This window comes from Salmo salar, chromosome 04 (genome assembly GCF_965601325.2).
Source record: "Salmo salar chromosome 04, fSalSal1, whole genome shotgun sequence".
NCBI lineage: Eukaryota > Metazoa > Chordata > Actinopteri > Salmoniformes > Salmonidae > Salmo > Salmo salar.
The window spans coordinates 43341198-43365206 of NC_138294.1; the positions used below are offsets into that span (position 1 = coordinate 43341198).

A 24009-nucleotide genomic window follows, 5' to 3' on the forward strand; every position below is an offset into this window, starting at 1 on the left:
TGGAAAAATGAACTCCCCAAAGAGACTCGGCTGTGTCGTCCATTATTTCCAAGGTAATATACAGAACGTTGGTGTTTATCCCCTTACATAAGTCTAAAGATTGCTCAGAAAGCAAGGTGTTTTAGTTGGTGTATGCTTACTTCGATTATGACCTTATGCCGATTAAGACAAACAGAGTAAGGTGTTTACATGTGTCACGCCCTGGCCATAGAGAGGTTTTTTTATTCTCTATTTTGGGTAGGCCAGGGTGTGACTAGGGTGGGCAATTCTATGTTCCTTTTTCTATGTTCTTTATTTTCTATGTTTTGGCCGGGTATGGTTCTCAATCAGGGACAGCTGTCTATCGTTGTCTCTGATTGGGAACCATACTTAGATAGCCCTTTTTCCCTCCTTGTGTTGTGGGAAGTTGACTTTGTTTATGGCACATAGCCTTTAGCTTCACGGTTTGTTGGGTAGTGTTTATTGTTTTGTTCAGCGTCTTTTCTAATAAAAATAATATGTACGCTCACCACGCTGCACCTTGGTCCTCTCCTTTCAACCGACGTGACAACATGACTAATGCCATAACCGACCTACTGCTATAATCAGTTTAATATTGAATTATTAGTGCGCATGTAAACTTACTCATAGTTAGTAGATTTTTTTTACAATATAACAACGTTCACAGTTAATACAATGTATTTACAGATGGTCAATTCAATTACACATGAGTGGAAATAATAGTGAACATCTTTATTGCATGTACAGTAGAATGGGCTGCCCATTATTCACTTAAACTGATATAACAAAATACGCAAGCAAATGCCATTAAAAAACCCTCGCAGTGCATTTGCTGTGTAGCAATGTATGCATCTCAATTAATGTATGGAGTTCATTAAAAATAGAAATGTGCACCTTTTTTTCTGTCTAAGATGTTTAGATATCGTTTTTTGTCTTATTCAGAAACATCCCTCTACCGTGTGCCTTTCCATCTTACTATTATTTACAATTTAGATACCTAACAGAACAGGGAACACATACATGTTTTGCCAGCCCTGGTTACAGTAATGAAAAGTGTATATTTAAGCAATAAGGCCCGAGGAGGTGTGGTATATGGCCAATATACCATGGCAAAGGGTTGTTCTTAGGCACAACACAATGCGGAGGCTTGGATATAGCCCCTTAGCCTGGTATATTGGCCATATACCACAAACCCCTGAGGCACCGTATTGCTATTATAAACTGGTTACAAAAATAATTAAAAGTAATTTTGCATCATATCTGTGGTATATTGTCTGATATACCACGGCTTTCAGCCGATCAGCATACAGGAACCTACCCAGTTTATAAATAAGAATATACTATCATTGCTTTGATATAGAGGTACCATACATTACAGACTGTATACGAATGATACTATACCGAGAGTAAAAATTGAAAGATTATGACAAAAATGTTAACAATAAAGGCACTTCATTTGAAATTAAACAACATGAAAAATCATTAAGACAACATTAAAACTAAGTCATTTACTACATCTCAAGAAATTGCATGTAAAGTATCAACTGCCCTTTCAATGTGTCTGAGTTAACACTCAAGGATACATGCCACAGACCTTTCAATATAGAGTTGGAAATTCAACAGCATTTTGTACAAGACAATACTCTAGCCAGGCAAACAGATTAGGCACAATGAATATATACTATTGATGAAAAATGTATCACAAATTAATTCTGACATTTACAATCAGTACCTTTTAATATGCTGACGAAACCTGATGGAACAACCCTGACCGCATGAGAACCCTTGGAAGGAATGAGATGTAGTGCTTAAGGGGGAAATCTGCAGTTCAAACAATAACAAAGCCGTCATCCTGCCCCTGTTTTGGGTAAACAGCTGAGGGATGGGGCTGGAGAAATGCAACCACTCTCAAATTCATAAACAGAGCTACGGATGGAAGGACTGACCATCCATCATATCAAAATAATAGTTTGATATAATCATATCTGCTTTAGCTGACATCCACATAGCAGCTGCCTTGGCGGTGTCTGAGGTGGAACTGTATTAAGCTTACAGTATGCTTCCCAGTCCAAACAGTTTGCTTAAATACAGTGCAATCGGAAAGTATTCAGACCCCTTGATTTATTCCACATTTTGTGATGTTACAGCCTTATTCTAAAATGCATTAAATCAAGTTTTTTCCTCATCAATCTATGCACAAGTCCCCATAATGACAAAGCAAAAAGATGTTAGAAATGTTTCCAAATTTATAAAAAATGTAAAACTGAAATACCTTATTTACATAAGTATTCAGACCCTTTGCTATGAGACTCGAAAGTGAGCTCAGGTGCATCCTGTTTCCATTGATCATCCTTGAGATGTTTCTACAACTTGATTGGAGTCCACCTGTGGTAAATTATATTGAATGGACATGATTTGTAAAGGCACACACCTGTCTATATAAGGTCCCACAGTAGACAGTGCATGTCAGAGCAAAAACCAAGCCATGAGATCAAAGGAATTGTCCGTAGGATTGTGTCGAGGCACAGATCTGAGGAAGGGTACCAAAAAATGTCTGCATCATTGAAGGTCACCAAGAACACAGTGGCTTACATCATTCTTCAATGGAATAAGTTTGGAACCACCAAGACTCTTCCTAGAGTTGGCCGCCCAGCCAAACTGAGCAATCGAGGGAGAAGGGTCTTCATCAGGGAGGTGACCAAGAACCCGATGGTCACTCTGACAGAGCTCCAGAGTTCCTCTGTGGATATGGGAGAACCTTCCAGAAGGACAATCATCTCTGCAGCACTCCACCAATCAGGCCTTTATGAAGTGGCAAGACGGAAGCTACTCCTCAGTAAATCTAGTACTGAAAGCATAAGCCACGGCTAGCTAGCACTGCAGTGCATAAAACATGGTGAGTAGCTGACTCAAGGAGAGAGAAAGACAATAGTTGAACAGTTTTGAACAAATACATTTCTTCAAAAATGAAGATCCAAGAGAGGGAGAGCTATATTTTGTATTTTTTTCACTTTCACTTACTTAGCTATGGAATGCAGCTAGCTAGTTTAGCCTACTCAAACACCCGGCTCAAACAGAAAAGGATGCTATGTTACCTAGCTGACTATGGCGATCCAACAGTGGATCTCTTCCAAGTCAAGGTAAGCTTTTGGTTTGATTAATTTATTGCCACCGGGGCCCGCCAATGTAACTGCTAAACTGCTTGCTAACTGTACACTGCACTGAAGTCCACAAGCGAATCGAAAAGGTGAGAGGAGTAGATGCAAGAAGGAATTCTACAACGATCGAAGGGATCATGCTGTTTGTATGTGGCTGCTATGAAATTGAACTGTTTGAGTGTGATCAGGGGTGTATTAATTCCGCCCATTCTGTTGAAAAAAAAAGCTTAAATGGGGATAAACATAACTGAATTGGTCCAATAGAAACTCTCGTTTGCAACTGTTGGACTAATGATTACACCCTAGATCAGCTAGATGCAGGCAAGATTGTGCAAAGCGGTTGAATGTGTCAATGGCTGTCACCTTGATTACTCAAATTTCTCTCGACCTGTTGCGCCTATGTTGTAAACTCATTCATAGGCTAGGTTTTAGCAAACTCATGATGGGTATAGGGAAAATTTGTGTATCATGTAGTAGCCTAAACTTATCGATGTTACGTTGAACTGGGTGAATGGAATATGAATGACAAACAAGTGTTCTACCTGACAACAAAAAGGGTTGTTCAAAGGGTTCTCCTATGGGAACAGCGAAATAACCCTTTTAGGTTCTAGATCGCCTACACTTCTGACGCGAGTGGGGCGTGGGTTGCTTCGTTACAATGATCGCAAGAGCAGCTGCTGACTGATTTGATCGCTCCAATGCAGTTCCACCTCCAACACCGCCAAAACATCCTATACAGCTGTTTGCTATCGCCGGTTAATGCTTGATTTGATTGAATTTAGGCCCATGTTTTGAGGCAGTGTTTGTTTACAATTACATTGTTTACAAACAGTGGAGTTAAGCAAGCTTATATTTTGGGTTCTGATGGGGTATGACAGTTGAGCTAAGCTGGCATTTATAAGTTATATTCTTCAAGAATCAATGGGTATATATCATTCATTTAAAAGTCCCAAAATGTATGCTTAAATTTATTTAATCGCTTTTACAAAACATAATTTTGTCTAAAATTGAGAATGAGAAGTGCAAATATGCGGTGCATTACTGCAAGCTTACATTCTCTTAAAAAAACTTTTTTTTTAATGATTGAAATTAAATGTATTCCCATGCCAAATATACTTTTCTTTACAGTTTGACAACTTCAATTTGATTACATTTGCATATAATATTACCATTTCCATTGCCATTTGTCAAACTGCTGATGCTTTTTTTTGTGAATCATAGCATTAAAAGGGAAAAAGTACCTGAAAGATATACAGTATATTACCAATATACAAAAATAATAACGATATAATGTTTCCTAAAAGGGCCTACAACATTAGTGTTTAACTAACAACACACATTGTCATGTACAACATTGTCCTATACAGTAGACACCTCTAACTTCAGCTCTCTAATGAGGGGCTACAGGAAACTCTCCTCCACTTCAGGGGTACATGGAGACTGGGGGAGCTTGTCTTCTTGCGTGGGGGGAGGCACCTCTTCCTCTGTGGGTACTGGTTCTTCTAGGGATGCTTCTGGTCCATCCAGGGAGGCTGTATCAGTATCTGTCTGGTCGATTGTGCTTGGAGGACTAAGAAGGCAGAACAAAGATTGGTTTTACGTTATTACTGCTTTATTAATGTCAGAGGAAAATCAATAAGACCGAGTGTCAACTGCCAATTATTAATGACAATGAGCAATAAACAAAAACAACATAAGAAAACATTGTGCAGAATTGGGAAGTCCTCAAATGCTGCCTCTGACTCACGCAACCACACTCTTCCTGTGGGAAACAGCCACAGAGTTGACAGACAAGAGACATATCTGTGGAGAGAAGATCCTACGTTACCTTGATGTACTCTGTGTGGCGGTGTCCAGCACCTCACCACCTGCTTCTGCCTCTTCGACTACATGGATATCTGGGATGGCGATTATGTAGTCAGTCTGGGAGGGGCCAGCCTCCTTCCCAGTCTCCCCTATCTCCCCCGTCTCCCCTGTCTCCTGACCCGCTCGATCCCCTGAGGAGTGGTCATCTGAAGACACAGCCGGGTTCCCTGCCGGTATGGGTTTGGACCTGATCGCAGCGTGGTGGTCGCTCTTCAGAAAGCTCTCATTCACCTGGGTGTATTTCTGGGATGGTTTGGAAATTATATGGAGTTATTAATACATGAGCAATCAAAGTAGTCATAGCCATAGTGTTGAGAATGATTCTAGTTTTCCATACCTTTTTGTAAGCATCAGTCAGCAGCTTTCCCGTCAAATTAACCAGAGAGGAGAACAGTGGCCTCTTCTTGAATTTCTCATCCCAACACTTGCACATGACGTCATAGCTGAAAGAACATTTTTATTCCGAGTGAATCTCACCTTGTCCTATGCATGCAGTAGTTATTTTACTCATAACCGCAAAACTCCTACAGACAAAGAGAGACAGATGAGGCCTTACATCTCGTCTGTAGCGTGAGCGGGTTTGGGCATCCTGTAGCCTCTCTTCAAGGCAGCGTAGAATTGTTCGTTCATGGGAATGTCAGGATAGGGCGTTCCTCCTGAAGTTAGGCCGAAACAAGGTGTATACAGTGCATTCGGAAAGTATTCAGACCCCTTGACTTTTTCCAAATGTTCTTACGTTACAGCCTTATTCTAAAATTGATAACTACTTTCCCCCCCCTCATCAATCTACACACAATACTCCAGAAATAAAAAACAGAAATACCTTATTTACATAAGTATCCAGAACCTTTGCTATGAGACTCAAAATTGAGCTCAGGTGCATCCTGTTTCCATTGATCATCCTTGAGATGTTTCTACAACTTGATTAAAATTCAATTGATTGGACATGATTCGGAAAGGCACACACCTGTTTATATAATGTCCCACAGTTGACAGTGCATGTCAGGACAAAAACCAAGCCATGAGGTCAAAGGAATTGTCCGTAGAGCTCCGAGACAGGATTGTATCTGGGGAAGGGTACCAAAACATTTCTGCAGCATTGAAGGTCCCCAAGAACACAGTGGCCTCCATCAATCTTAAATGGAAAAGTTTGAAACCACCAAGACTCTTTCTAGAGCTGGCTTCCCGGCCAAACTGAGCAATCGGGGGGAGAAGGGCCTTGGTCAGGGAGGTGACCAAGAACCCAATGGTCACTCTGACAGAGCTCCAGAGTTCCTCTGTGGAGATGGGAGAACCTTCCAGAAGGACAACCATCTCTGCAGCACTCCACCAATCAGGCCTTTATGGTAGAGTGGCCAGGCGGATGCCACTCCTCAGTAAAAGGAACATGACAGCCTGCTTGGAGTTCGCCAAAAGGCACCTAAAGGACTCTCAGACCATGAGAAACAAGATTCTCTGGTCTGATGAAACCAAAATTGAACTGTTTGGCCTGAATGCCAAGTGTCATGTCTGGAGGAAACCTGGCACCATCCCTAAGGCGACGCATGGTGGTGGCAGTATCATGCTGTGGGGATGTTTTTCAGCGGCAGGGACTGGGAGACTAGTCAGGATCGAGGGAAAGATGAATGGAGCACAGTACAGAGAGATCCTTGATGGAAACTTGCTCCGGAGTGCTCAGGACCTCAAGCTGGGGAGAAGTTTTACCTTCCAACGACCCTAAGCATACAGCCAAGACAACACAGGAGTGGCTTCGGGATAAATCTCTGAATATCCTTGTGTGGTCCAGCCAGAGCGCGGACTTGAACCCGATCGAACATCTCTGGAGAGACTTGAAAATAGCTATGCAGCAACGCTCCCCATCCAACCTGACAGAGCTTGAGAGGATCTGCAGAGAAGATTGGGAGAAACTCCCCAAATACAGGTGTGCCAAGCTTGTAGCATCATATCCTCTTTTGGAAGAAGCTAGCTAGCTAACGAAGAACAACAAAGAATATCTAGTTAACAGAAGAAAAGAAAGAGAAAATCAGGACAGAAGAAAAAGGATACCAAAGTGAAACAGTTCTCTAAAGATACAAGAGACAATAATACAAGAAACAACACTTCTGTAGCTTGTCAACTATGTGTCTGCCTATCCCTGTTCTCTCCCCTCTGCACAGGCCATACAAACACTTCACACCGCGTGGCCGCTGCCACTCTAACCTGGTGGTCCCAGCGCGCACGACCCACGTGGAGTTCCAGGTCTCCGGCAACCTCTGGAACTGCCGGTCTGCAGCCAACAAGGCTGAGTTCATCTCAGCCTATGCTACCCTCCAGTCCCTAGACTTCCTGGCGCTGACGGAAACATGGATTACCACAGATAACACTGCTATTCCTACTGCTCTCTCTTCGTCTGCCCACGTGTTGTAGCATACCCCTAGAGCATCGAGCCAGCGGGGTGGTGGCACTGGAATCCTCATCTCTCCCAAGTGGACATTCTCTCTTTCTCCCCTGACCCATCTGTCTATCTCCTCATTTGAATTCCATGCTGTCACAGTTACCAGCCCTTTCAAGCTTAACATCCTTATAATTTATCGCCCTCCAGGTTCCCTTGGAGAGTTCATCAATGAGCTTGACGCTTTGATAAGTTCCTTTCCTGAAGATGGCTCACCTCTCACAGTTCTGGGTGACTTTAACCTCCCCACGTCTACCTTTGACTCATTCCTCTCTGCCTCCTTCTTTCCACTCCTCTCCTCACCTGACCCTCTCACCTTCCCCCCCCTACTCACAAGGCAGGCAATACGCTTGACCTCATCTTTACTAGATGCTGTTCTTCCACTAATCTCATTGCAACTCCCCTCCAAATCTCCGACCACTACCTTGTATCCTTTTCCCTCTTGCTCTCATCCAACACTTCTCACTCTGCCCCTACTCAGATGGTATTGCGCCGTCCCAACCTTCGCTCTCTCTCTCCCGCTACTCTCTCCTCTTCCATCCTATCATCTCTTCCCTCTGCTCAAACCTTCTCCAACCTATCTCCTGATTCTGCCTCCTCAACCCTCCTCTCCGTCTTGTGACGGCCGGGCCGCCCAACAACCTGCCCACTTGACCCTATCCCCTCCTCTCTTACATTTACATTTTACATTTTAGTCATTTAGCAGACGCTCTTATCCAGAGCGACTTACAGTAGTGAATGCATACATTTCTTTTTTTTTTTTTTTTTGTGCTGGCCCCCCGTGGGAATCGAACCCACAACCCTGGCGTTGCACACACCATGCTCTACCAACTGAGCTACAGGGAAGGCTCTTCTCCAGACCATTTCCGGAGACCTTCTCCCCTACCTCACCTCGCTCATCAACTCATCCTTGACCGCTGGCTACGTCCCTTCCGTCTTCAAGAGAGCGAGAGTTGCACCCCTTCTGAAAAAACCTACATTCGATCCCTCCGATGTCAACAACTACAGACAAGTATCCCTTCTTTCTTTTCTCTCCAAAACTCTTGAACGTGCCGTCCTTGGCCAGCTCTCCTGCTATCTCTCTCAGAATGACCTTCTTGATCCTAATCAGTCAGGTTTCAAGACTGGGCATTCAACTGAGACTGCTCTTCTCTGTGTCACGGAGGCTCTCCGCACTGCTAAAGCTAACTCTCTCTCCTCTGCTCTCATCCTTCTAGACCTATCTGCTGCCTTTGATACTGTGAACCATCAGATCCTCCTCTCCACCCTCTCCGAGTTGGGCATCTCCGGCGCGGCCCACGCTTGGATTGCGTCCTACCTGACAGGTCGCTCCTACCAGGTGGCGTGGCGAGAATCTGTCTCCGCACCATGTGCTCTCACCACTGGTGTCCCCCAGGGCTCTGTTCTAGGCCCTCTCCTATTCTCGCTATACACCAAGTCACTTGGCTCTGTCATATCCTCACATGGTCTCTCCTATCATTGCTATGCAGACGACACACAATTAATCTTCTCCTTTCCCCCTTCTGACAACCAGGCGGCGAATCGCATCTCTGCATGTCTGTCAGACATATCAGTGTGGATGACGGATCACCAGCTCAAGCTGAACCTCGGCAAGACGGAGCTGCTCTTCCTCCCGGGGAAGGACTGCCCGTTCCATGATCTCGCAATCACGGTTGACAACTCCCTTGTGTCCTCCTCCCAGAGTGCTAAGAACCTTGGCGTGATCCTGGACAACACCCTGTCGTTCTCCACTAACATCAAGGCGGTGACCCGATCCTGTAGGTTCATGCTCTACAACATTCGCAGAGTACGACCCTGCCTCACACAGGAAGCGGCGCAGGTCCTAATCCAGGCACTTGTCATCTCCCGTCTGGATTACTGCAACTCGCTGTTGGCTGGGCTCCCTGCCTGTGCCATTAAACCCCTACAACTCATCCAGAACGCCGCAGCCCGTCTGGTGTTCAACCTTCCCAAGTTCTCTCACGTCACCCCGCTCCTCCGCTCTCTCCACTGGCTTCCAGTTGATGCTCGCATCCGCTACAAGACCATGGTGATTGCCTACGGAGCTGTGAAGGGAACGGCACCTCCATACCTTCAGGCTCTGATCTGGCCCTACACCCAAACAAGGGCACTGCGTTCATCCACCTCTGGCCTGCTGGCCCCCCTACCTCTGAGGAAGCACAGTTCCCGCTCAGCCCAGTCAAAACTGTTCGCTGCTCTGGCACCCCAATGGTGGAACAAGCTCCCTCACGACGCCAGGACAGCGGAGTCAATCACCACCTTCCGGAGACACCTGAAACCCCACCTCTTTAAGGAATACCTAGGATAGGATAAAGTAATCCTTCTAACCCCCCCCCCCCCCTTAAAAGATTTAGATGCACTATTGTAAAGTGGTTGTTCCACTGGATATCATAAGGTGAATGCACCAATTTGTAAGTCGCTCTGGATAAGAGCGTCTGCTAAATGACTTAAATGTAAATGTAAATATCCAAGAAGACATGAGGCTGTAATCGCTGCCAAAGTTGCTTCAACAAAGTACAGAGTAAAGAGTCTAAATACTTATGTAAATGTGATATTTCAGTTTTTTATTTGTGATAAATTTGCAAAAATGTGTAAAAACCTGTTTTTGCTTCGTGATTATGGGGTATTTTGTGTAGATAAAACAAATATTTAATTCATTTTAGAATAAGGCTGTAACGTAACAAAATGTGGAAAAATTCAAGGGGTCTGAATACTTTCCGAATGCACTGTAACTAATATCAAGAAATACAGTCATAGATATTATCTCTAGTTGCAATAAGTAAAGAATCAAAACACATCTGTTCTATGCAGAGACTTTTGTATTTACCTAGAGTAAAGATCTCTGAAAGCAGAATGCCAAAAGACCAAACATCGCTCAAGGTTGTGTAGAGGTTCTGGAAGATACTCTCTGGAGCCATCCACTTCAGTGGCAGGAATGTCTATAATATCACAGACATACTGTAGGTAATCAATTTTGGGTAATGACAGTTGTAATACAGAGTTACAGATGTAATTATGGAAAATGGCCTTCTGCTTTTGGTACAGTGAAGAAAATGTACATTGTTTTGGTATTCTGACCGAAGTCCTGTACCATCTATGGCATAATGACTTTTGGAAAGCTGTTTCACATCCTCTTCTGATCGAAGACCAAAAAAGCCAAAAGCCAAGAAAACCCCAGTGGAAAGAGTCTGCAGCCCAGATATCCAATAACTCAACCACATTTCTGGCAAAAACAACTTCACCCTACTAGGAAGTTTTAGCATTTAAAAACCCTGAAAATGGCGTCTGCGCCATCTTTTTAACCTAAAACATATTTTACTCTCAGGATGTACAGAATTAACCAACAAGGGGGGAAAAAATTGCTAAAACCATTTAAACATTATAGTGTTGTCGGTCAGATATTTTGCATAAGTAGGTCATATTTACCCACATCTCTGGAAGTTCCTTATCAAAAAATTGTCTTTCAGTTTCAATCACTTTCATCTCCGAACAGAATGACTGTTTGGTTGGTTCTTCCCTACCTTTACTTACTGCACATCTTCCAATGGCATGTAAACAAATACATAACGACAAAAAAAACGAAACAAATGAACTCACGTTGCCTTTGGCTATGTAGTTGGAGTCATTCATGACATCACGGGCCAGGCCAAAGTCACAGATCTTCACCAGCTTTCCCTCGCAGATGAGAACGTTTCTTGCAGCCAGGTCACGATGAACACACTGTGAGGACAGGGCCAACAGTATAGACTATTATTGGAGTTCATGTGGGTTCAGTAAGGTAATTTACACATGTTCTCCAGAATTAAGGAACGTTTGATGTGACAAGGCAAGAAATGTCATGATATGAATAAGGATGTATTATGAAGCTATTCCATAGTCATACATTCTTGGACGCCAGAAAGTCCATGCCCTTAGCCACTTGGTAGCTAAAGCCCACCAGATCTGTGTAGCTCAGAATTGGGGAGTCACTGATAGACAACGGGACGTCTGCTCTCTCTTGGCCTGAGCAACATGAAAAGAGAACATCAAATTGTCATAAACTTTGAGCCAGACCGTGCAAACAAATGACCAACTGATGGTGTTTATCAAAAGAACAGTGTTAGAAGGCATCGTCTGGTTACACAAGAGGTTGAAACATATATATATTTTTCTGGAAGATGCTTGCGTGTCAACACTCTTAAGTGGAGAGAAAGGCTTCCCTATTTTGGTCTCTCCGGTAGTATTTCAACATCAGGGGTCTGTTTGTCTGCTCACCATCTGCCTGACGGATGTTGAAATGTCTTCAACACACTAAAGTAGCGTGAGGAGGACCATTGTTTGCTCCTGCTTCCCATAATACATGATGAACAACCAAGTTTTCATCAACTAAAATGTTGCTTTTATGAAGTGTTTTATGCCTTCAGTATTTATATTTTGTAAAAACAAAAATTTATTCCACCTTTATTTAATTTAACCAGGTAGGCAAGTTGAGAACAAGTTTTCATTTACAATTGCGACCTGGCCAAGATAAAGCAAAGCAGTTCGACACATTCAACAACACAGAGTTACACATGAAATAAACAAACATACAGTCAATAATACAGTAGAAAGTATTATATAAGTCTATATATAATGTGAGCAAATGAGGTGAGATAAGGGAGGTAAAGGCAAAAAAGGCAATGGTGGCAAAGTAAATACAATATAGCAAGTAAAACACTGGAATGGCAGATTTGTAGGGGAAAAAAGTGCAAAGTAGAAATAGAAATAATAGGATGCAAAGGAGCAAAAATAAATAAATAAATACAGTAGGGGAAGAGGTAGTTGTTTGGGTTAAATTATAGATGGGCTATGTACAGGTGCAGTGATCTGTGAGCTGCTCTGACAGCTGGTGCTTAAAGCTGGTGAGGGAGATAAGTGTTTCCAGTTTCAGAGATCTTTGTTGTTCGTTCCAGTCATTGGCACCCGGTTCCCTATATAGTGCACTACTTTTGACCAGGGCCCATAGAACTCTGGTTAAAATTTGTGCACTATATAGGGAATAAGGTGCCAATTCAGACACACCCTATTTCTTCGTAGAAAGCAGGGGTTGAAATGGAAATACATTTCCAATCGGTTCACTTTGAACAGAACCCTTATTTATTTTATTCCGTTCCACTGCTCCAACCAGCAAAATAAAGTTCTGAACCAGTTCAAACCTCCCAAAAAGTATCGGTTTATATCGTTCCTGTCTGTTCATTTTTAAACCTCTGAAATTGTCACGATTCCCACCGACGGTGGCGCCCCCTCCTGCTCGGGTGGCGCTCGGCGGTCGTCGTCACCGGCCTATTAGCTACCACTGATTCCCTTTTTGGTTTTCCCTTCTTTTTGGTTTTGTGCACCTGTGTTAGTTTGGTTAATTAGCGGGGCTATTTATGTTAGCTGGTCCGCTTCCGTGTTGTGCGGGATTATTTCTATTGTGACGGCTCATGTTCGTGTCGGCGCTATTTTACGCCGTGTGTATTTTCTCCCCTGTGTTTGGGAGTATTTGTTTGATGAGTGAGTGTAAATTAAATACGCCTCTACCCTGTGCTCGCTGCTTCCTGTGCCTCATTCCTTCACCACAACTGCCAACCCGTTACAGAAATCATACTTTTTTAACAATTAGCTCGACATTAAATTACTTCACCAATCATGCGCTGCGGATAGAGCAGCTTGCTATGGAGCAGGAAAACTATAGCTCAGTGAGTTGTTTACATGCTGTGATAGAAAGACAAGTGTAGGGCACGAGATGCAACTGACATTTTGCTGGTGTGGAGAGTGCAAGGGAGGGTGAATGAAGGAGGAGGAGGCTTGGCTTGAAGTGCTGGGCATCTTGTGATGACATGCATTATCTGAATTAGGCCCACAGAATTATGCCTGTAGGAGTGGCTTCTATAGAGGAACTTTGAATGTGTTTGAACTTCAGAGTTGGCTAAACGTTGGACCAGAACTAGCTAGCTAACAAGCTTGTGTGTGCAGAGCGGCACCTGGATTAAAAGCACATCTTACCTTTTTGTAGTTAATACATCCAATGTGAAAGGTGATAACTATAGAATCCCTAACTAGCATTGAAAAAGTGAATCCATTCTCCTCTAATAAAAAATCTCTCTCCCTAACTTCTGAATCATACTTACGTCAGTAGGCTACTAGACTATGCTTGGAGGGGGATGGGCAGGTAGCCTAAATGAACACATACTGGCAAAGATTTTCATCTGGCATGCAGACACTGGAAGAAGTTTCTGATTGACAGAGGGAGGGCTTTGAATAGGCGCTTCGTTGCGTTTTTTATGGGACTGGAAGAAATGGCCAGAATGTAAAATTATGTTATTAATCAGTTCCATGTTTTTGAAATAACATTTCTGTTCAAGGAAAGTATAGATCACTTTCGTTCCCGGTTCTGATTCTGTTCCTTGTAGTTATTTTTTTTTTGTAAAGTTATTTTTCTGGTTTTTGGTTCTGGTCCCTGAACTGGTTCCAACCCCTGAAAAAGAAAGTGCCCACTGGGCACAGGCAACATCTATTCCACATTGGTTCAACGTCATTTAGTTGAAACGACATGAAAACAATGTTGATTCAACCAGTGTGTGCCCAGTGGATAATGTGTACACAAATGTACCTTGTCCTTGGTAGTTGTTGTCCTGATGGTAGGGTGTCTCATTGACTGAAGGCTCGATGTCTGCATACTTGATGTTGTCACTCAGCTCTTGCATTGGGACATAATTTAAAGATTCTTCCTTGGTCATGTCCATGTAACCCCCATCGCTCTCACTGTCAAAAACCAAGGGCACAATTTGTTACAATAAGTGATAGTACATCTTTGACTTACAGAAAGCATAGGCCTCTGAATACATTTTCCAATGCAACTAAACATTGAATGCTGATGGGTGATTTTGCAATGTAAAATCAGTAGTGTGTATTTCGGAAGGCATCAGTCTTGCCTTTTTCCTTGGATTTGGACTGTACTCTCTGTGCTGTTCCTGCACATATCAGCATCCCTGCGGTTTTTGTCTGCATAGTACTGCAGGAAGGTATGCTTGTTGCGGTGAAGGTAGTCAGCCAGGTCACCATAGCAACAGTACTCAGTTATGAGGTAAATAGGACCTTCAGGACAGAGAAAAGTGGGCAGTTGTTAACACACACTTTGACTAACTTATCAGAATATGTTAAGTCTATAAGCAGTGGTATGCTTTCCAGTTCCCACCTCGTTTCGTACAAGCCCCCAGTAGGTTGACGATGTTTAGATGGGGCCCAAGGTGACTCATTATCTTCAGCTCAGATATCAGAGCCTGAGTCTCACTTGTCCTTGCTGTGGCTGTCAGTCAAAACAATAGCAGAACATGCAGCGTTGCAATATTGTCCCATGGTAGAATGAGTACCGAGGTCAGTGGTTTGTGTGTAAAATGGAGGAAATGGCAAGCTGTTGGTAATAGTAAAGCATAAAGCACTCACACTTGAGCATCTTCACAGCCACTTTGGTGGTGGACTGAGAGTGACGAAGGCCATAGGCTGTGGCCTCCACGACCCTCCCAAATGCTCCAGAACCCAGAGTGTGACCTGGTATGACAGAAAAGGAGGTGTACTGTTAGCTTAGCTCATGTCAAATATATCAATACATCATGATTCATAAATAGGCTATAGTATTCACACAATTATACTAAAACATTCCCTGTAATATAATAGTCGCTCACCCAGGACCAGGCTGTCCCGGGGCACCTCCCATACACAGTCATATGGCAGGTGCATGGGGTCCATGTAGGTGTACTTATGGCCATCTGAGCTCACTGACTCGATCACCTTCCAACGGATCTCATACCGGGGCTTCTAAAGGCAGATACTAAAGGCTGTCAGAGTTTTATATATTATATATTTAAGTAATAAGGCACGAGGGGGTGTGGAATATGGCCAATATACCACAGCTAAGGGCTGTTCTTGCCTGGACACAGCCCTTAGTCGTGAAAAATTGGCCATATATCACAAACCCCTGAGGTGCCTTATTGCTATTATAAACTGGTTACCAACGTAATTAGATTAGTAAAAAATAAATGTTTTATCATACCCGTGGTATATGGTCTGATATACCATGGCTGTCAGCCAATCAGCATTCAGGGCTCGAACCACCCACTTTATAAACAGTATTATACTTCATTGTCCCCAAGGGGAAATTTGTCTTGGACAATGAAAGAGTGCTGCTGCTTCCACAAAAATACATAAATACATAGAATCAACAGAAAGTTTGTTATGCCAGGCAAGGCTGTTACTTAAGTGGCAGTTCCACATGATTTAAGACCTACTGGCCAGGCTCCAGTCAATTATTGTAATCCTCGCTAATTTTACAATCTCATCTTTCAACAGTAGCATCACTACCAAGACAAATGTGATGGGAAGGAGATTGGTTTCTGTTTGGGGGGGTCACCTTTCTCCAAAGGGCGATGAGGATGATGAGGAAGATGACGGCAATGACCACCAGGGCTAACACTGCAGCCAAGACAGCCACCTGGGAGAACAGAGCTGCAGATACACACACACAGAGAAGGAGCTCATACAAGAGGACAACCTCTGTGTTCCTTATTCATACTCTGTTAGTCAAAGTCAAAGACTTTGCCAAAGACTAATACATTTCTAGGATTTTATTTGTATAAATATGGCTGTAAAGTGTATTGAGGCTTTTGATCAATGCACTTTAAATAGATTGTGATTTGAAAGAGTTTTTATCAGTAAATCAAAAGTAATCAAATTGTTTCCATTTTAAATGAAATATTTTAAATGACAGTTACTGTAACTGCTTATAGCTTATTTGCATATATGTAAATACGTATCGCTTATTTGCATGAATGCTTACAGTTCGAGACCAGTTTGATGTCCCAGGCCCTGCGCCCTCTCTCGCTGCGGGCTTCACAGCGCACTGATGTAATACCCCCCATGGTCTGGAAGGTCAAAAGGCTGCGGACATGGTTGACCCCTGAGGCCTCGATGTAGCTCACGTTCATCTGGATGCTGACGTTGTCTTGGTCAGCCGACAGAGACTTCCACGCTGTGGTCTTATTACTGCATCTGGGTGAAGATGTCATAATTAGCATCGATGGTGATAGAAAATATGCTTGTTCAGTTCGTGAGACTTTCTGTCTGAGCAAGATATTGGGTGACTGATAAAAAAAACAGCTATAGGCTATTGAGAGTCCAAAATAAGCAACAGGTCTAACAAATATCACTCAATTGTTTAATTACAATGTGTGACCCTATTGTAACACTGCCCTCTACAGATTGAGAGTAAAAGTCAAAACACAACTGAAGAGCCAGAATATGCTTCATTGTGTTGGTCAGTATTTCCAGGGGTCTGTTCCCTTACTTTCCAATGCTTTCACAGCTGTACCAGTGAATGGTGGGTGTGGGAACCCCCTCTGTGACACAGAGCACACCGTGGCCCTGGTCCATATGCTGGTCAGACAAATCTATTATCTTCGGGGGAGCTGCAGGGAGAGGAAATATCCAATGAGACAGTGAAAGGTAGTGAAGCATAGATACACTGAACAAAAATATAAACGCAACATGTAAAGTGTTGGTCCCATCTTTCATGAGCTGAAATTTAGTCATTTAGCAGACGCTCTTATCCAGAGCGACTTACAGTAATGAATGCATACATTTCATGCATTTTTTTTTGTACTGGCCCCCCGTGGGAATCGAACCCACAACCCTGGTGTTGCACACACCATGCTCTACCAACTGAGCTGTGATCCCTGAAATGTTCCATATGCATAAAAAGCTCAATTTCTTTGCACAACGTTGTTTACATCCCTGTTAGTGAGCATTTTTCCTTTGCCAAGATAATCCATCCACCTGACCGTTGTGGCATAACAAGAACATTGTGCTGGGGACAATAAAAGGCCACTCTAAAATGTGCAGTTTTGTCACACAACACAATACCACAGATGTCTCAACATTTGAGATTGCGTGCAATTGGCATGCTGACTGCAGGAATGTCCACCAGAGCTGTTGCCAGAGAATTGAATGTTCATTTCTCTTCTGTAAGCGACCTCCAACATCATTTTAGAGAATTTGGCCTCACAGCCCCAGACCACGTGTAACCACACCAGCCCAGGACCTCCACATCTGGCTTCTTCACCTGTGGGATCGTCTGAGAACAGCCACCCGGACAGCTGATGAAACTGTGGGTTTGCACATCCAAATAATATTTGGACAAACTGTCAGAAACCGTCTCAGGGAAGCTCATCTTCATGCTCGCCGTCGTCACCAGGGTCTTGACCTGACTGCAGTTCGTAACCGACTTCAGTGGGCAAATGCTCACCTCCGATGGCCACTTGTACGCTGGAGAAGTGTGCTCTTTACACGTCATGTGGGTGAGCGGTTTGATGATGACAACGTTGTGAACAGAGTGCCCCATAGTGGCGGTGGGGTTATGGTATGGGCAGGCATAAGCTACGGACAATGAACACAATTGCATTTTATTGATGGCAATTTGAATGCACAGAGATACCGTGACAAGTTCCTGAGGCCCATTGTCGTGCCATTAATCCGCCACCATCACCTCATGTTTCAGCATGATAGTGCATAGACCCATGTCGCAGGGATCTGTACATAATTCCTGGAAGATGAAAATATTCAAGTTCTTCCATGGCCTGCATACTCACCTGACATGTCACCTGTTGAGCATGTTTGGGATGCTTTGGATCGACACGTATGACAACGTGTTCCAGTTCTCAAACAATATCCAAGAACTTCGCACAGCCATTGAAGAGTAGTGGGACTCTAAGTGAAGGAGATGTGTCTCGCTGCATGAGGCAAGTGGTTGTCACACCAGATACTGACTGGTTTTCTGATCCACGTCCCTGCATTTTCTTTTAAGGTATCTGTGACCAACATATGCATATCTGTATTCCCAATCATGTGAAATCCATAGATTAGGGAGTAGTTAATTTATTTTAATTACATGAACTTTAACTCAATAAAATCTTGGAAATTGTTGCATGTTGTGTTTACATTTTTGTTCAGTGTAGTTGATTGTTTAATCAATAGAAGAAACTGTTCAACATCCTTTAAATTCAGACATGTTAACTCAATAAAGAAAAATGGCTCAATAGTGATCCCATCTAATGTAGATATGTCTGTCCAGAGTTGATAATGATTCAGGCATGTATCTTACACTTGACTTGAAGATCAAAGGTTATCTCCTTGACGTCGTCTTCATTGGCCACCTGGACAGTGTAGAGGCCCCTCTGTTCCATCCTGACCCTTACCAAGGTCAGAGTACTGAGGTAACTTAAGGTCAAAGATCAAACAGAACACAATCAATATCATGGGTCTTATGTACTGATTCTCAATTTCATTGTCACCATAATAATAGATTTCTTTGTTGGGTTGTTCATGATCATGTATGATGGGTACCTGGTCTCATGCACCTGTCTGGTGTCCATGGATACAGTTTCCCCAGTAAGGGTGGTGTTGTCTCTGGTCCAGAGCACCTGAGGTTTGGGATATGCTTCAATCTGCACTTTGAGCTCAACGCTCTGATACTGCAGCGCTGAAACATTAGTGTTGATGGAGGGTTCCAAATCTACAAAGCCCCGTTCTGTAAAATGATATTTGAATAGAAGATCACTACCTTATAGATGCATGGCAAGAAGATCAATCAGTTAGATACTTTCCAAAGCAGACACACACAAAGCCCATGGAGGCCCCATTACATTGTGCATAGTATTGCCACCTTTTCACTCGATTTAATGAAAAGTTACTCAGCTTATGTTGTTGTGAGTTTGGAAACGCTTTGAGGGTGGTTGCTCACCCAGAACAGTGACAGTGAGATTATCCATGGCTGACTTTCCGGAAAAAGGGTCCTGCACTCGGCAGATGTACTGGCCAGAGTCCTCCAGAGTGACACTGGAGATGTTCAAGAAGGAGCGGATTCTAATCTCCGATAGAAAGTCTGTCAGTGGCTCAATTGTCTTCAGATGGAAACAAAATATAACAGAAGTAAGAACAGCATTGCAACAACCTAATTATCAACAAAAGAGATGATTATGCTTGGTAATATAGGTCACATATTGTCCACTCACCTCTTTACGAGGAAAATCCCATTCGAAGTAAACTATCTCTGCTTCTTCTACAGTACAATTAACCATTAAGGCCTCGCCTTGTTTCAGCACAGTCTTTGAGAGTGTCATGAAGGCGTTCATGGATTTGGGGACTGGAAAGAATAAATCGGAAGAGGACATTATAACAGGTCCGAACTTCCTGCAGCCTGGTCTTCAATAAGCATTTTACAGCTTTTTAAAGAATATTTTAAGATTGTGCATTGAGACACTTTTTTTTATTTTGATTTAAGTTTCACTTTGAGGGTTGACACAGAGCCTTACCCACAATGCTGTAGACATAATACACCTGGGACGCCTTCTCCTCTTCGTTCATGGCACCTCGGCAGATGTAGGAGCTATCTTTCAGGATGGCGGTGAACCCTTTACTGGGGTGGTATGTTCCCTCCACAGAGGCCTTGTTGTCCCTCTCGTACAGGGTCACGTTAATGCCAGGGTCAGTCACCATGCAGGGAATGGTACCTTCCTCTCCCTCCTTCATCACTACTGCTTGCCGCAGGGGAAGAAACCATTCCTCAGGGTCTGGGGAAGTAAAAAGGGAATCAAAAACAATGACATTTCTAAAATAGCCTTTAGAGACACGGGGACATTGTATTCAAACGGTAGGGGGTGGTGTCAATTGTGAAACCAGCCCTAATTTGTATTAGCTTTGAATTGTAACAGTTTGTCCCTCCATAGTCCTCCCTAAAATAGAAGGTTCAGTGGTCTAGGATGGTCTAGTGGTCTAAGCCACTGCCTCCAGATCTCACATATCGCTGCAGCATCCGGCCCACTGCTATTTTAGCACACTCTCTCCTCTATCGTTCCGCTCTACCTCTGTCCTATCCAATAAAATAAAATACAAATGCATGAAAAAGAAAATAGAAGGTTCATAGAGGGTGTTTGGTCTCACCTGGTACAAACACCGATATGTCCTTGGCCTCCTGTGTAGAGGGCTCTTCACAGATATAGTTCCCAGAGTGCCTCCAGGTGACGTTGTGGAGGACCAGCACACTGGTGGTTCCCCTGTCCTCCACAGCCACTCCCTCCAGGCTGGGGTCGTGGGGAGACTTCCACGTCACCTTGCTCCAACCAGAACAGACCACCGTGAAGGAGGAGTTGGTGCTCAGTATGACCTCTTTCTCGCTGGGGCTGAGCTCCAGACTGAAGCCCTCTGGACAAAACTGCAGCAGCACTGGGAAATGTATTTAGCATTTATTAGGATCCCCAATTAGCTGCTGCCGAGGCAGTGGCTACTCTTCCTGGGGTTCAAACATAATGAGATGAACAACGCGAACACGTTACAAATGTGCAATCTTGACCAATTTACAATCCAACTACAGTGTAAAAACCCATTTAGCTTTTTCTTACCTGCAAAGATGGCCACCAAAGGCAGAGACTTTGCCAAGCCCAACTCCATAGTGCCAGTGTGAATTGATAACACTCTGGAAAATAAACATTGAATGGTGAAGAAGTCAGTAAAGGAGTACTGTGTAGAGAGAGGCCTTTAAATACTATGTATGTGATGTTTTTAGAGGGATTGTAAGCATGGAGGACTTGCCGTGTCTGGAAACAATTAGGCTCAAATAAAGAGTGGAGAGCACAAAGATGGCAAGGACACTGGGACAGGAATGAGAGGGTGTACTGGGAGTGCACAGAGCATGTCAACTCAAGTAAGTAAGGTCTGTGAAATGGAAGCTCACCAACCAGGGGTAGATGTAACATAGTAAGTGTAAATCTGTCTCCCTCCATTTAGTATGATATGTTACGTTTCGTATGGTATGTTTTAATTTGGGGATGTCCATCATCCATTTTGTATGATACACGCTTAGAAAAAAAAGTTGTATTGTATCTAGAACCAAAAAGGGTTCTTCGGCGAACCCTTTGAACAACCCTTTTTGGTTCCAGGTAGAACCATTTTGGTTCCAGGTAAAAACCCTTTTGGGTTCCATGTAGAACCCTTTCCACAGAGGATTATATACTGCTCAAAAAAATAAAGGGAACACTTAAACAACACAATGTAACTCCAAGTCAATCACACTTCTGTGAAATCAAACTGTTCACTTTAGGAAGCAACACTGATTGACAATAAATTTCACATGCTGTTGTGCAAATGGAATAGACAACAGGTGGAAATTATAGGCAATTAGCAAGACACTCCCAATAAAGGAGTGGTTCTGCAGGTGGTGACCACAGACCACTTCTCATTTCCTATGCTTCCTGGCTGATGTTTTGGTCACTTTTGAATGCTGGCGGTGCTTTCACTCTAGTGGTAGCATGAGACGGAGTCTACAACCCACACAAGTGGCTCAGGTAGTGCAGCTCATCCAGGATGGCACATCAATGCGAGCTGTGGCAAGAAGGTTTGCTGTGTCTGTCAGCGTAGTGTCCAGAGCATGGAGGCGCTACCAGGAGACAAGCCAGTACATCAGGAGATGTGGAGGAGGCCGTAGGAGGGCAACAACCCAGCAGTAGGACCGCTACCTCCGCCTTTGTGCAAGGAGGAGCAGGAGAAGCACTGCCAGAGCCCTGCAAAATGACCTCCAGCAGGCCACAAATGTGCATGTGTCTGCTCAAATGGTCAGAAACAGACTCCATGAGGGTGGTATGAGGGCCCGACGTCCACAGGTGTGGGTTGTGCTTACAGCCCAACACCGTGCATGACGTTTGGCATTTGCCAGAGAACACCAAGATTGGCAAATTCGCCACTGGCACCCTGTGCTCTTCACAGATGAAAGCAGGTTCACACTGAGCACATGTGACAGACGTGACAGAGTCTGGAGACGCCGTGGAGAACGTTCTGCTGCCTGGAACATCCTCCAGCATGACCGGTTTGGTGGTGGGTCTGTCATAGTGTGGGGTGGAATTTCTTTGGGGGGCCGCACAGCCCTCCATGTGCTCGCCAGAGGTAGCCTGACTGCCATTAGGTACCGAGATGAGATCCTCAGACCCCTTGTGAGACCATATGCTGGTGCGGTTGGCCCTGGGTTCCTCCTAATGCAAGACATTGCTAGACCTCATGTGGCTGGAGTGTGTCAGCCGTTCCTGCAAGAGGAAGGCATTGATGCTATGGACTGGCCCGCCCGTTCCCCAGACCTGAATCCAATTGAGCACATCTGGGACATCATGTCTCGCTCCATCCACCAACGCCACGTTGCACCACAGACTGTCCAGGAGTTGGCGGATGCTTTAGTCCAGGTCTGGGAGGAGATCCCTCAGGAGACCATCCGCCACCTCATCAGGAGCATGCCCAGGCATTGTAGGGACGTCATACAGGCACGTGGAGGCCACACACACTACTGAGCCTCATTTTGACTTGTTTTAAGGACATTACATCAAAGTTGGATCAGCCTGTAGTGTGGTTTTCCACTTTAATTTTGAGTGTGACTCCAAATCCAGACCTCCATGGGTTGACAAATTGGATTTCCATTGATTATTTTTGTGTGATTTTGTAGTCAGCACATTCAACTATGTAAACAAAAAAGTATTTAATAAGATGATTTCATTCATTCAGATCTAGGATGTGTTGTTTAAGTGTTCCCTTTATTTTTTTGAGCAGTGTACATGGAACCCATTTACATTTACATCATTTAGCAGACGCTCTTATCCAGAGCGACTTACAAATTGGTGCATTCACCTTATGATATCCAGTGGAACAACCACTTTACAATAGTCCCTCTATATCTTTTTTTTGGGGGGGGGGGGGATTACTTTATCCTATCCCAGGTATTCCTTAAAGAGGTGGGGTTTCAGGTGTCTCCGGAAGGTGGTGATTGACTCCCCTGTCCTGGCGTCGTGAGGGAGCTTGTAGAACCCAAAAGAGTTCTACCTGGAACCAAAAAAGTTTCTCCTGTGTGGACAGCCACAGAATCCCTTTGGAACCCTTTTTTCTAAGAGTGTATGTTACAAATTAGCTAGGCTAGGGGTTAAGGCTAAAGTTAGGGGTTGAGGTTAGGGATAAGGTTCGGGTCAGGGGTTAAGATTAGTGTTAAGGAAATCGTTAGCTAACCTGCTAAGTAGTTGCAAAGTAGCTAAAACATTTTAGGTAGTTGTTGCAAACTTACTAATTAGCTAAAATGCTAAAGTTGTCCGTGATGTGATCCGAACAGGCAACCTTTGGGTATACGCCCACCCACCCATCCTCCCTCCCCGCCCGCCCGCCTGCCCGCCCGCCTGCCCAAACTCCCTTCTTTCATTTTTGTCTTAAGTAACCATTCGAAATGTAACACATCTGTCACAGATTTACATTTACTCAGTAGCGGTGCATGGGTAAAATCACTGGGGAAGCCAAGCCAGAAAAGCCAGATAATTGCGTTGTTTGATCTATGACCTGTTAGTTCATATGCTTTGCGACCGTGATATATAGGCCTAAGACCGAGACAATAAGAAGACACACTGGCAGAATAAATTCAACCACACCTTTGTTTCCTCACAAAACCAGAGAGCAACCTCT

At 43.8% G+C, this 24009-nt stretch overlaps 1 protein-coding gene across 1 annotated transcript in view; it reads right to left on the reverse strand.

Annotated features, from left to right (window-relative positions):
- Positions 1-711: 711 nt before the first annotated feature.
- The window catches only part of LOC100380851 (platelet-derived growth factor receptor beta), a 29561-nt gene continuing 6263 nt past the window's right edge, over positions 712-24009 (reverse strand). The window contains exons 2-23 of the mRNA XM_014195955.3: positions 20928-21001; positions 20470-20751; positions 19842-20099; positions 19542-19672; positions 19271-19430; positions 18874-19057; positions 18632-18747; positions 16820-16940; positions 16313-16524; positions 15887-15981; positions 15162-15294; positions 14923-15027; positions 14675-14785; positions 14412-14574; positions 14090-14241; positions 11360-11478; positions 11074-11196; positions 10304-10415; positions 5581-5680; positions 5362-5467; positions 4987-5267; positions 712-4728 (exon numbers count right to left, since the gene is read on the reverse strand). Coding sequence (XP_014051430.1) covers positions 4560-4728; positions 4987-5267; positions 5362-5467; positions 5581-5680; positions 10304-10415; positions 11074-11196; positions 11360-11478; positions 14090-14241; positions 14412-14574; positions 14675-14785; positions 14923-15027; positions 15162-15294; positions 15887-15981; positions 16313-16524; positions 16820-16940; positions 18632-18747; positions 18874-19057; positions 19271-19430; positions 19542-19672; positions 19842-20099; positions 20470-20751; positions 20928-21001 — 3307 coding nt within the window. The 3' untranslated portion in view covers positions 712-4559. The remainder of the gene's footprint in view (positions 4729-4986; positions 5268-5361; positions 5468-5580; positions 5681-10303; positions 10416-11073; positions 11197-11359; positions 11479-14089; positions 14242-14411; positions 14575-14674; positions 14786-14922; positions 15028-15161; positions 15295-15886; positions 15982-16312; positions 16525-16819; positions 16941-18631; positions 18748-18873; positions 19058-19270; positions 19431-19541; positions 19673-19841; positions 20100-20469; positions 20752-20927; positions 21002-24009) is intronic.